This window comes from Prunus avium, chromosome 1 (assembly GCF_965620075.1).
Source record: "Prunus avium chromosome 1, drPruAviu1.hap1.1, whole genome shotgun sequence".
In the NCBI taxonomy this organism is placed as follows: Eukaryota; Viridiplantae; Streptophyta; class Magnoliopsida; order Rosales; family Rosaceae; genus Prunus; species Prunus avium.
The window spans coordinates 46764350-46777841 of NC_142284.1; the positions used below are offsets into that span (position 1 = coordinate 46764350).

Genomic DNA, 13492 nt, shown 5'->3' on the forward strand with positions numbered 1-13492 from the left:
TGAATTCCATAAAAAGAAATGTATACCTTTACAATATTGCATTATCTCTTTACAAATAATATTAATGTATGTATAACACAGCATAAGCCAAAAATATACAATAGTGGTCTTTATTAATTTAATACATCCCTCCGATAACTGCCTATTCTTATCTCAGCTTGTAATCGAAAAGATTCTTATGCTTTACCTTTGGTTATAGGAAGTATACCACATAATAATAATAATGCCTTTGAATTAATGAATCCCTCCACTATTTTCTTGCTGTAGACTAACTAGTTGTTTATAGAGACTACCGGGTCTTCCAATCAGCTGCTCGTGGCTTCCCATTTCCACCACCCTACCATTTAGCAGCAGAGCAATTCTATTTGCATCCCGGATAGTTGATAATCTGTGTGCGACCAAAATTGTCGTTCGGCCTTCCATTAGCTTATCAAGAGCCTCTTGAACAAGCTTCTCAGACTCTGTGTCCAATGCACTTGTTGCTTCATCTAAAAGAAGAATCGATGGATCTTTCAATATTGCTCTAGCAATTGCCACCCTTTGTTTCTGTCCTCCTGATAACTGCACTCCTTTCTCCCCAACTTGAGTTTTGTACCCTTCAGGCATTCTACTTATGAAACCATCTGCATTTGCTGCTTTGGCAGCCCTTATCACCTCAACGTCGGATGCTTCCTCATTCCCATACTTGATGTTCTCATAAACTGTCGTAGAGAACAATGCTGGCTCTTGCTGAACTAGACTTATCTTCTTCCTTAACGATTTCAAGTTTAAGCTTTTGATATCACACCCATCAATCACAACTGTACCAGAAATGGGGTCATAAAATCTCATTACTAGTGCAATCACACTACTCTTCCCTGACCCGCTTGGGCCGACAACTGCAAGACTCTTTCCTGCCGAGACCCTTAAGTTCAAATTGTCGAAAATGGTGATATCTGGCCTTGCAGGGTACCAGAAACTCACATTCCTGAATTCTATATCTCCTTTGACATCAGCGACAACATTTGATTTGGCAGCATTTGGATTTATGGCTGTTTCTCTTTTTAGTATTCTGAAAATTGAGCCAAGTGCTTGTGATCCCTTCACAATATCTGGTGTGAGAGCTAGAGTTTCTGCTATTGACAGAGCGGTGATTATTAAGACCATAAAGGACTTCATGATGTCTCCAAAATTTGAGTCTTTATGCTTGATTAGTATTGATGCATACCAAAGGCCAAGTGCATAGGAACAGAATGCAAAAAACTGCGACAAACCATAGCAGAAACCTGATATGTGGCCTCTTATAACTGCTTGCTTGTTTGGCTGGTTTAGTTCTGAGGCGAATTGAATTGCCATCCGCTCTTCACAACCAAACGCAGCAACCGTACGGATATTGGCAATTGCTTCACGTGCCACAGCCGTTGCTTTAGAGTAGGCACGGTTATAGTCCCCTCCAAATCCCTTTAGAAACAGTTGCTGCAGATATAAAATCAAGAAAACCAACATATATTGGATTAAGGATAAAAAAAACAATTAGATGATTGAAACATATACATTATGCGCTTTAACATAATGGTGATATGTGACTCTGACCTCAGCAATGGAAGCTCCAATAAGTAGCGGGAGAGAGGCAATGACAACAGCTGCAATACGCCAACTTAGGGTGAAGGCAATAACAAATGCAGTCGCTGTGAGTGCTAGATTCTGCACAATTGTTGATAGACGGTCAGCTAGAGCACTTCGCACTAATGTTGCATTTGCTGCTAAAATTGAGGTCAGTGCTCCAGTGTTATTCTCATCCAAATCAAACCAACCAACTTCGTTGGAAAGCATAGCTGCAGTTGAAACAAGAAAGATTTCTCAGATTTGCTTGATTTCGTAATGTAAATGATGTGAAGAAAGAATAAGTTGTTTTATTGCAATTGCAAGCATGTCTCCATCTCTATTTGTATTTTGTAGGTTTATCATTCTTAATTTATACTAACCTATCATTTTGCACTTGAAATTGGAAATATAATTTGAGCTTTGAGGTTTGAATGGTGAGTAGAAAAGAACCTGTGAACATTAATAAGCGAACACGAGTTGTGAGCCGCTCCCCCATCAATGTATAGAAATAGTGTTGCAGCAGATATATTGGAACAGTAGCAACGGCCACTCCAACAAATATTAGAGCCACCTTTTTAACCTCTTGTTTGATTTGAGAACCAGTGGGAGCATAAAACGCTGTCAATATATCAGTTATTAAAAGAGCAAAAAGAGGAGCTTCCATTCCGGCTAGAACTGCACCAACTGACCCGAGTATCGCATAGGGCCACTCAGGGGCATTTAGTTTTATTAATTCCCATATTGATGCAGTAGGAGCAGAGCTTGGATTCTGCTGTCTTGTTGTGATTGGCCTAGCCTCCTGCTGATAGTTATTCGTGGTTTCTCGAAAGCTAGAATCTCTTGAAGAATGGCCAGATGTTAACTTGGAATCTTTAACACGTTCCAATACCTGCAAGCTCACCAGATTTTCATACTCCCCTTTCTTGGATATCAATTCTGAATGGTTACCACTCTCAACAACCTGGCCATTCTTCAAGACAATGATTGTATCCACATCTCGGATAGTGGACAGCCGATGAGCAACAATGATTGTAGTTCGATGTGACATGATTTTGTCTAGTGCCTGCTGAACAATTTGTTCTGATTCTGCATCAAGAGCACTTGTGGCCTCATCTAAGAGTAATATTTTTGGGTTTCTTAGCACTGCTCTTGCAATAGCTATTCTCTGCTTTTGCCCTCCTGAAAGCTGAGTTCCTCCCTCTCCTGCCTGAATTCAATAATTGGTTATGGCTATCATAGACACTTCAATTTAATTAGTTAAGTATATATGGTTTCATATATAATAACACAGTCGAGGAGATGATGATGTAATGGTGCACCTGAGTGTAGTAGCCATCTGGTAATCCTTGAATGAAAGAATGTGCATTTGCAGCTTTAGCAGCTTCTATGATTTGATCCATGTCCGCGTCTTCTTTACCAAACAGAATGTTACCAGCTATGGTGGTGGCAAACAATGCTGGTTCTTGGCTTACCAATCCCATCTGTTCTCGTAACCATTTTAATTGGAGAATTCCAACATCATGTCCATCCAACAGTATTTTACCTAGCAAAAGTTGGTTCATAAGCGACACAAGATCTTTTAGTTAACAATTGATTGTCCAAGAAGAAAACTAATGAATTTTATAATCAAGTCATGGTTTGGACTTAAAGAGATTAATTAAATAAACCTGAAATGGGGTTGTAGAATCGTTGGATCATGGATATAATAGTGCTCTTTCCAGAACCACTGGGACCAACAACAGCAAAAGTCTTGCCAGCGCCAATAGAAAAGCTCAGATTTTCTAACACCCTATTAGGTCGTGATGGATAGGCAAAACCAACCTCACAAAAGTCAATCTGCCCAGATACTTTTGGCAATACTATTCCATTGTCTGAGACCTTAGAGGAGTTAGAATCTGTCTCAATCATCTTCATGATATTGGCCGCAGCAGCTCGGCCTTTAGCAATGGCAGCAAGGTTTGGAGCAGCTTGACCAAGAGCACTAGAGAAGAAAAAGGTCTGCTTTTAATCAGGAAACAAAAAAAATACCAAACCAACAAAGGAACCCCATTACATATTTAGAGTGGACTTACAATCCACTAAAGATGACATTGATAATTGTTGTGAATGCTTTCCCTCCATTTGTGTCATGATGCCTTACAAGTATGCCAGCATACCAGAGAAGCAATGCCCAAGCACAAAACAACAGTCCATATGTAAAGCCTACACCAACTCCTTTTGCAAATCCACCCTTTTTACCCAGTCTGAGGGCCTTATTAAGTGAATTTGAGTATGCTTCAATGGCTCTGTCCTCTCCCCCAAATGAGTACACAGTACGAATCTGTGAAATAACCTGGTTCATGCAAAATGTGAGGGAAAAATAAAAGGATGCATTGGTGGCCAGATTCATAAAATTCAGCCCCAAAATAAAGATTCTCAAATATATATATATATCATGCTTGAAATTACAAGAACTACCTAGCGTAGCAGAAGAAGATACACCAAGTACAGTTTACCTCTTCAGCAACTTTTCCGGCTTCAGCATAAGCAGCCTCGCCCTTTTCTGATAAGGTAGACATGATTATTGTATAAGCTCCCCCTGCAATAGCTATCAATGGAACCACAGCCAAGGTCAGAAGCGTAAGCTGCCATACTGATGTAAACCCAATGCCAAACCCAACTATGAACTGTGCGAGGTAACGCAGAGCATGGCCTGTCTGCATTAAGATACAAGGAACAATGTTAACTAACTATGCCATCTATGCATCTTTAAGTATCCTCTTCTTCAGAAAATTTCACTACAGTATCAAGCATAGCATCATTTTCTTACCTTGTCACCTATTGCATCTTGTACTAGAATTGCATCACTTGAAATATGGAAAATAATATTAGTGTCTCTGGCTTCAGTGTCGAAAAAATTGATATCCTGTTTTAGAACTGACTGGAGATACTTCAACCGCAAACGAGCTGTCTGCCTCTCGCCGGTTCGCATCCAGAATGCGACACCTGAAAATAAAAAAAATGTCAACAAGGGCACTGATGCTCTGTTTAAAGTGAATAAAATTAAGAAAAGTAGTTGGTTGCTCGCTCTAAGAGATAATTTTGCCAATAAGATGAGTTTAAAAACTGAAGTGATCAAGCATACCAATCCAGGCTGATGCAAAAAGAATGAGTCCAAGATATACCAAGTACAAAGCGTGCTGCATGCAAATATGAGAAGGGGCAAAAGTCAGATATTACAGTTGTCGACTGTAAATGAGAAGAGAACCAAAAGTAACACTAAACATATAAACATAAATATATGATATGAGAGATGACTGATGAATTTACCAAAACAGAACATCATGGAAACTCATTTAACCTCCAAAATTCAACCAAGTTTGTGTTAGTGTCAGTGTGGGCCGAAAAGGGTTATCAAATTCAAATGCTAGTCAGAAAGAGAAATGTTTGATTTTACCTGGGAAACCCGGGAAGACAATTGTTGAGGATGCTTTGCCAGATGTCCCAGAGAATCAATCATACGACCAAACAAAACTAAGAATACAGGAAGCACAGCACCATGGATGCAGGCCCCGACACTTCCGAAAAGCATCAAGACAGAGTCCACTTTATCAGCAGCAGCAAAAAGGCCGAGTAATGAAACACTGCGGTGCTTGCTTGAACTCATTGGTTGCTCCATTTTCGGGAGTGGGTTGCTGTCTCTGTATGAAAGCTTATCGGAGGCAAGCTCCACTTCCTCCATTTGTAGAAAAATGTACGTAGCCAAAGTTGCTGAGAACAGAAAGAGGGAGAGAGCGAGCAATTGGAATTAGATGAGCCTAAAAGGTACAGGCCTAGGTGAGGTCTATTTCCCGCCAATTAATGCCAAAGCTATAAAACTTAGTTGGGCAGCCAAGCCAACAAACAACTCGGCTACTTATTAAGTAACTGACTTTACAATCTTTATTGCCGTCTTTTGTAGCTTTTTTTATTTTTGGTGAAACGTCTTTTGTAGCTTTCACTTGAGCTGTTGTGTTGTGTGGAAAGAAATTTAATCCATAATTAAAAGACACCGTGGATCATATATCACCATGGCATTGCCAGATAGATTGATATTGATTTGATTGGATTGACAGATTGATATTTATTCGATTGGATTGACAGATTGATATTGCTTTGATTGGATTGACAGAAGCTCCAAGGAATGAACATGGCCCTGCAGATGCTGCCCAACCCACGTTTGGGATAAAATAGCTACAGCCCCAGAAAAATAATTTATGAGCTTGTTTCTAAATTCTAATTTGGATTTTAAAATTTGGGCCTTCATAAACTAATGAAGATTCAACCAGCTAGCCCAAAACTGAAAAATCAGACTAAATAGTAAAATAAAAATAAGGCAATATTGGAATTTAGGAGGCTCCCAGTCCCAGGTTTGAGAGTTTATTATGCTCAGTTTGATTCTGCTTTCAGACTTGATTTCATGTTAACCTGCACTTGCCAAATTCACGGTCTCTTCAGAGATCTCCGGAATAGAAATATCCTACACAGCCACTGCTGAGGTATGCCCAAAATTAACAAGTTCTTAGAGCAGTTCCAGCAGTTGCCCCTTGCCATGGCAAGGGGGGCTAGGGCAGCCACTATTCACATGAATAGTGGCTGCCCTTGCAAAAAGCAATGTTGGTTTCCAGCAGTTGCCATGGCAAAGGGCAAACACTATTCATTTTTTTGGTTTTTTCACAAATTTGTTTACCTAAATAATTAATTTGAACAATATTTTCGGATAAGATTTTTGAGTTCTTATGTGCACTGGCGGACTCAGAAATTTTTTAGCGGAGGTGCAATATTGACTAAGTATGAAAAATGATTTTTCGGAATAATCATTTTCTCAAGATAATTTTTGGCAGCTTTTGTTCCTTACACATCAAATAAGAAAACTTGATTCTATGGGATTTTAGTATGAAGTATATATTGACTTAATGAGCCATCATTTTTAGCCTAAATCGTATTTTGCACTAAAACCGATTTTTCATATTTTGATTTGGTGGGAATTTGATTTTCTAGTATTTTTATTTGAATCCAAATGGGGGGTACTTTCTTATTTATATTGTAAACTTAAGTAAATATTGAAAATGAAAATAAGGTAATCTGTTCACTAGTTGAGCAAAGGGACAATTTCATAATTTTTGGGTATTTTTTAAATCTTTTATTCATTTTTTTTCATTTTTTTATTGCACAAAAATTGGTTGTCATTGGATTGGAGGAAAAAATCAGATCGGAGAGCCCAGACGCCGACACGTGGAAGCTAGCCGTTGGGGTACTATAGCGGGTGCGTCTACACTGATGTCAGCCTTGCCCTCGGGCCAACCCAGGTTGTTGGGTCCCACACTCTGCCCAAGCAATTTTTTGTTGCTAGAAACGCTTTTTGGCCCAGCCCGCCCCCCCAACCCCTTCTGCTGGAACTGCTCTTATGTCTTTCATAATGGCTGCATTTGGTAGATACTACGTCCTAATGTTGATTATGTAGAGATGCAAAAGAAGAAAGTTCATAATCACTTTAGACTTAATCTATGTATGCTTTTGTGTGTGTACCGGCGCATAGAGAGAGATGCCGATGCTTGGATTGAGTTGTTGGCATCACAGGAGCACCAAGGTGTTACTGTCCTTGTTGCAGGATATCAGAAGGGAGCAAGGCATATCAATAATTCGTGAAGAAAAAGTGCAATTGCAAAAGGTATTTGTGCTTTTCAGTTTTCATTGAAGGTGTGCTAGCCTATGCTATTTGTTTGGGAATCTTCTTTTAATTTTGTCTCTTAAACAGACAGATGCCAAAACATGTGAAAAATGCGGCCACAATGAGTATGGGCAATGAGCATACAATATTATTCCACACAGGTATTTTTCTAATGCTAATTAATTTTCTTCTTCTTCTTTTTCCTGTCATCTAATCATCTTCTACGATGATATGAAATCACTACTTTCTATGAGAATTGATAAGTCAGAGGTTATAAGAGTCAATCAAATATTCACGTGTCGTATTTTCGGAACATTATGCACCATATGTTAATGCAAATTGTTTTCCTTGTGTGCTTGCTTTCCTTCCCTTCATGCCATATTAATAAATGACAAAAACGCGCTTGCCAAAATGAAAGGGTGAAAGGAACTTATGACATGTTTACTAATTCGTAATTGGATTAGGATGAATTGAATTGATGAGGAGTTGGATTGAGGAGAATTAGATTCCGGATTCCTATTGAAGTTGTTTAATAAACCATATGAATTGAGATGAGTTAAATTCCGGATTCCTATTGAAGTTGTTTACTAAACCATGTGAAATTAGAGTATGAGTTGTGCTAATTACTAAAATGTCCTCGTTGTTGGGTTAAAGGAGATGGCAAATTTGGAATTTTTAAAATTGTGTGAGGATATAATGGGTAAAAAAGATAAATTCCTAATGGGTTAGTTCTCTAGGAATTAGAATACCACCTCTCACTCAAGAATTGATAGCATGTTTACTAATCCGCAATTGGATTAAGAGGAATTGAATTGAGGAGAAATTAGATTGAGGAGAATTAGATTCCGGATTCCTATTGAAGTTGTTTACTAAACCATATGGATTGAGGGGAGTTAGATTCTGAATTCCTATTGAAGTTGTTTACTAAATCATATGGAATTGGGGTAGGAGTTGTACTAATTACTCAAATGTCCTCGTTATTGGGTTAAAGTAGATCACAAATGTGAAAATTTGAATATTGTGTGAAGATATAATGGGTAAAAAAAATGAATTCCTAATGGGTTAGTTCTTCAGGAATTAGAATACCATCTTTCACCCACCTCCCACCCAAGAATTGAATTCCTCCCAAATCAAGAATTCAATTCCTAATTTTGTGTGAGCCCCACTTACTTTTCAATTCCTTGATGTGAAGTAAACACAGGAATTCTCCATATGCAAAATTTAATTCCTGATGAGAATTCCAATTCCTGATTAGTAAACACACCATAAATTCCTCCAAAATTAAGAATTCAATTCCTAATTTTGTGAGGGTCCCCATTTACTTTTCTATTTCTTGATGGAATCTTCCATAGATGGAATTCAATTCCTGATTAGTAAACACACCATTAGATATTTTCAACTCTTTTGCAGCATGGTATGAAAACAGATTGCTACCAACCAAATGGTGGAATGTTTGTTATCACGTTCCTACTGCACAGGAATCTACTGCAAGAGTTTTTGTAATTCCTTGGGAACAAATACAAATTACAATTATTTCCTCAAGAGTTTTTGTATTTCCTTGGGAACAAATACAAATTACAATACAGAATCAGAACAATTGTATAGGTTATAACTTATAAATCAAAAACTAAAACCATTCTTTTAGTCATAAATTACATTATTACGAGATTGACCAACAAAACGAAAAACAAATTAAAAGAAGAAAAAAAACATCCTTGAAGTATTTTTTTTGTGCACCCAATCAAAAACACAGGTGGTGATCACAAATTTCCTCAAGGACAAGGAGAAGGAAGGAGAAGGGAGGAGAGGGATTTCATGATACTATCACCCTCCCACGAAGCCTTTATTTACACAAAAGACACCAACCCTACAAACAAACCATGGTCACCACCACCAAAACCACTACGTACTAAACCAAACAACAACTTCAGCCGTTCAGCGGAGACGTAACAGACGGCGGAGATTGTCCGTTGCTCCGGCGTCGATCCCCGCAGCTTCGGCGTTGCGACTGAGCCTTCGCTGCAGAGAAAACCTCGGGAGAGGCAAGCTACTCGGAGGTGGCGAGAGAGTGAAAATGGAACCTGAAAACTTATCCATATCTCCCACACCAACACCAACACCACTAAGATCACTCATATTACCAATTGATGATGAAGATGAAGATGATGATGATGATAATGATGTCATCAAAACCTTAGTAACATCTGTGGGAAGATCATTCGGGTCGGGTCCCAAACGGTTGGTGGAAGCAATGATCAAGCAGTCAGATATTTGCTTAGCTTCTTCTTTCTTGGAGGGCTTTGACTTTGGTTTCTTGGGTGTGAGAGATTGGCTTCTGGCGTTGTTGGCCTTTCTGGTGGTGGGAGGGCGAGAGAGGCCTCGGGTACGAGATGGGAGAGATGGCAGAGACTGGTGATGATGAGGAGGTCTGTTTGGAACCGGCAGAGGAAGGAGAGGTGGGTGTTGTTGCTGCTGCCTCTGTACTTGTTGAAGTTGCTGGCACCGATATTGATTGTAGAGAGAAGCTGGAGGGTTATATGAAAATGAGAGAGAAGGTGGAGGAGCCTGCAAGAGACCTCCATGGATGTTGTAATTTATGGGAGCAAGATTTTCAGAGGATCTTGGGGTTGTTCTGATCATTTTAATCTGCTTGCAGGCAGAGATTGACTGGTCTACAACAACAGCCTCCATAGCCAGATTGCAGCTTTTCTGATGTCTAATGATATGAATATATAAGAAAAATGAAAGATAGTTTGATCAACAAAGCACGTAGAGAGAAAGCTGAAGATTTGCAATTTGAATGGAAAGAAGAAAAACTCTTTGATTTGCAAAATTTTTCTACAGAAAGTTGGTAACAAGAAATTTAGACGTTTTAAGTAAGTTAAAACTGGGAATTTTAATCTAGCACACAGATTAGAATTAGAGAGATGATGAGTAAATAAATCTTCTGGATCCGGAGCGGATCTCAGAAACCCTGATTCAAAGGGTTGAATTATTTTGGTATACTTTGCGTTACCTTGACCTTGAGGAATTTCTTGAACTTATCTCTGTACCTCTTACCTCCTTTTTATAGAGCAAGGCTCCCAACCCCAACGGCTACTTTATTCATTGTTTACTTTGTATTTTATTATTTTTATAAATATTTTAAGATTATAGATGTCATATTTGACAGACAACCGTTGCCTCTACCCTACCCCTCTTGGTCCACGAGAGAGAGACCAAGGATACTGTAGGGCGGCAACCGCCAGTTCGCGGTTCACCGTTGGATCGTGCAATTTGAAATAGCCGTTGGAGAGATTTTGGCCACTGATATCGTCCTCGGGTTCGTCGTAATTAGTATGGGCAGATAGGGACTGGACGCATCCTAGCCACACACGTATTCAACTAGCTGGGTCCCAGCATTCTTTTATAATCATCCCTGTGACCTCACGTGCAGGGAAGAAGGGAAGGAGAGTGATGGCAACTTTATTAAAATAGTAGCATTTCATCTAATTTAATTTGTAATTGTTTGTGGGAATGGGGAAACAACTGGCTGTGGTAGACTGTGGTAGTGGTACTAAATGTACAATTTAATTTGGTACGTATTCAACATTTTGTTGATATATACCAAAAATTAATGACTAATTCTAGGCATGTTACATTTGTATAACACACTATGTATCACTTTTTTAATAGACTCGTTTGAGAGTGATTCTGGACTCTCCATATAATCATTTTAAGTAATTTTAAGTGATTATGGGGAGAAACACATGAAATTACTTAAAACTACTCAAAGTGATTTTTCATATAATGCTTTTTTGCCTATTTGGAATCACTCCCAAATAAGCCAAGAATTCACCAATGTAATAGGATCCACTACGATTAGAGAGGTTATACATATATATACAAACTAGCATTTTTGATATCAAAATATGAGATTGATCTCATTATACGTGGCATCTTTTCAGTCACTGCTGACTATTAAAAATCTTCGGATCAATGACTACGCGGGAGCAATTGGCATGTTGTTGTCGTGTTGAATTACAACCTGTACATACAAATAGAGACGCAGCCAGATTCAATTCTTACCACGCCTTTCAGGGCAGCCACCGAAAGTTATATAGTTTGGTTTGTCAAATGACTCAAATGTCAATTAATTACATTTCCACGGCACACGGCACGGTCAGTGAGCGTGACAAAGACTTAGCTGCCATGCACGACCATCAGTTCGTGACTCAACATTGCGTTAATATTCATAAAGCAGCAAGCAATGAGCCAATGTCGACGTTAGCCCTTTGCCACACTCAAGGCAAAGGGAATGAGTGTATCCTTCCTTCCTTTAGAAAGAAAAGAAAAATTTGTGGTGTGTGTGACAGTGTCCATGGGATGGGACATGATAATTATTATTTTTACTTTAAGTTTGTTTTATTTCATTACATCTTTACCTACCCTTGAACCCTTCACCTATTATTCGCACATCAATACTTATTAATGCACTTGAAAACCAGATATACCACGACACGAGGACGAGGGATACATAAAAACGGGCTAATTAAAGCTGCAGAACACTTGTTTTCCTCTACACGCAACGCATGCATCAAACTCCAACTTTCGAAAGCATATCTTTTGGTGCTTCCTCTACACTACCTCCCATCCCATGCCAAGGTCTGAAGGTATGCAAAAGGGCTTCCAGAAAAATAATTAAATTAATGGACGTATTTCTGAATTATATGAAACGTGTCTCACGCATTTAGATATTGGTGGTGACGTGAGCTGTTACCATGCACCCCACCGACCACTCATATATAACAATTAAATTAGGCTAACACTCGTTCTTGAACGAGTGCTCTTTGCTCTCTGCAATACATACACATATATATATATATATATATATATATATATATATATATATATATATATTCATTCGAATCAGTAGTAGCTATTAGTGGTATATCAACATTGACATTGTCACATGCTCTTTGCTTAGATATTTATCCCAATTGACGTGATTAAAGAAAAAGGTCTGATAATGATAATAAAGTAAAATATATTTGTTGCTGAGTCATGACAGAAAGGCCCATCATCAACTACAAATAATATATATCACAAACAATGAAAAGGTCGGTGTCTTAAAAAAAGAAGAATTGTGATTTTACCTCCTTTTTATGAGAAATTATACAATAGTACAGTACTACCACGTGTCAGTTACAGGTGGTAGTACGCACCAATTGTATAATGACATGTGGCATGGCTGCTTTTTAAGAGAGAGAATGTTAACATCCAAATTTAATTGTAACACCGTTAGTAACCAACTCTCTTTTTTGTTTTTGTTTTAAAATATAAAAAAGAAACCCTATGACACGTTCTGAGAAGAAGGACGAGTGGTGCAGCCACAAAACTATATTCTGAGAAGAAGGAAAAGTGGTTGTTTTCCAATTTCTGAGAAGAAGAAAGACTGGTGCAGCCATACCGTTCGATTGCTGCAGGTTATTTATTTTCCGATTTTTGAATGTCATTTTTATTCGCCCAGTTTGTCTCTTGTTTTTATTTTTTTGCCGATTGCTTCATGTTTTTTTTTCTTTCCCGACTTCTGCAGGTTATTTATTCGCCCACAACCGTTCGGAAAAAGACGACGCGAGATCTCGTCCTCGGGCTACAAATCCTACCCAAGACCAAACTTTCTCCGTCTCTCCTGTGTGCTCTTCTTTCTTTTTCTTGTTAAATAATTCCGATTTGGGGTTTAATACTTTTTGGCTTTTCTTTGTCAAATCTGAATCTTACTGCAATTTCTTGTTTAAGTTTCTTCAATTTTTGTCAAATCTGAATCAACTGCAATTTTTTGTTCTTTTTTTGGCATGATTTGCTTCACTTTTGGGGTTTTGGTTGTGTTTTAAATTGTGAGATGGAAGGGGTTTGATTTAGGTTTGTTTTTTTGTGGCATTCCATTCAGGTTATAAAATGATATGGTACATTGGGGTTATATTTTCTTGTTGCAATTAATACATGTTGATTTTATTTCTTAATTTCTGGGGTGTAGAAGTTCATTCGATTTGGGTATATTATTAATGGATAATACTAATTGCTCTGTTCTTTTGCTATTTGTTTTAGCTTACAATTTGAGTATATTGTTGCTATCTGTTCTTTTTTGGCATATGTCCTCCCCTGAAGGTAATTGTTAAGCTGATGGGTCTTATAGCTTCTTTGTTTTCACTTTATTTCCTTTCATTTGATTAAATACAG

The 13492-nt window shown here is 38.2% G+C and overlaps 2 protein-coding genes and 1 long non-coding RNA gene across 4 annotated transcripts; 1 reads left to right on the forward strand and 2 right to left on the reverse strand.

Moving 5' to 3' along the window:
• Positions 1-9: 9 nt before the first annotated feature.
• Positions 10-5418, reverse strand: LOC110771261 (ABC transporter B family member 13). Of its 2 annotated transcripts, XM_088255885.1 has the most exons (11): positions 5021-5139; positions 4894-4924; positions 4709-4763; positions 4394-4569; positions 4080-4280; positions 3657-3916; positions 3252-3565; positions 2904-3127; positions 2035-2791; positions 1573-1814; positions 10-1455 (listed from the first exon to the last, which is right to left on the reverse strand). In XM_088255885.1, exons 4-11 carry the CDS (start codon positions 4553-4555, stop codon positions 235-237), a joined length of 3381 nt encoding a protein of 1126 aa, XP_088112011.1. In that variant the 5' UTR covers positions 4556-4569; positions 4709-4763; positions 4894-4924; positions 5021-5139; the 3' UTR covers positions 10-234. The 2 variants fall into 2 exon arrangements, with proteins under 2 accessions (XP_088112011.1, XP_021831220.2); XM_021975528.2 differs by lacking the exon at positions 4894-4924 and having other exon boundaries at positions 5021-5418.
• Positions 5419-8901: 3483 nt separating this feature from the next.
• LOC110771250 (uncharacterized) lies at positions 8902-10319 on the reverse strand. The gene has a single exon (XM_021975515.2). The coding sequence runs from the start codon at positions 9962-9964 to the stop codon at positions 9209-9211; it is 756 nt and encodes a 251-aa protein (XP_021831207.1). The 5' UTR covers positions 9965-10319; the 3' UTR covers positions 8902-9208.
• Positions 10320-12512: 2193 nt separating this feature from the next.
• LOC148297918 (uncharacterized) lies at positions 12513-13050 on the forward strand. Its single transcript, XR_015834569.1, has 2 exons — positions 12513-12738; positions 12849-13050. It is a non-coding gene; the product is annotated as an uncharacterized LOC148297918 (long non-coding RNA).
• Positions 13051-13492: the final 442 nt, after the last annotated feature.

What these genes read in the sequence shown, in the direction of transcription:
- LOC110771261 (XM_021975528.2), bottom strand. Translation starts at nt 5,305, where the DNA reads ATGGAGGAAGTGGAGCTTGCCTCCGATAAGCTTTCATACAGAGACAGC. An exon ending in AAGATGCAATAGGTGACAAG is followed by an intron (nt 4,281 to 4,393) that starts GTAAGAAAATGA and finishes ATCTTAATGCAG; the next exon opens with ACAGGCCATGCTCTGCGTTA. An exon ending in ATTCTACAACCCCATTTCAG is followed by an intron (nt 3,128 to 3,251) that starts GTTTATTTAATT and finishes AACTTTTGCTAG; the next exon opens with GTAAAATACTGTTGGATGGA.
- LOC110771250 (XM_021975515.2), bottom strand. Translation starts at nt 9,964, where the DNA reads ATGGAGGCTGTTGTTGTAGACCAGTCAATCTCTGCCTGCAAGCAGATT.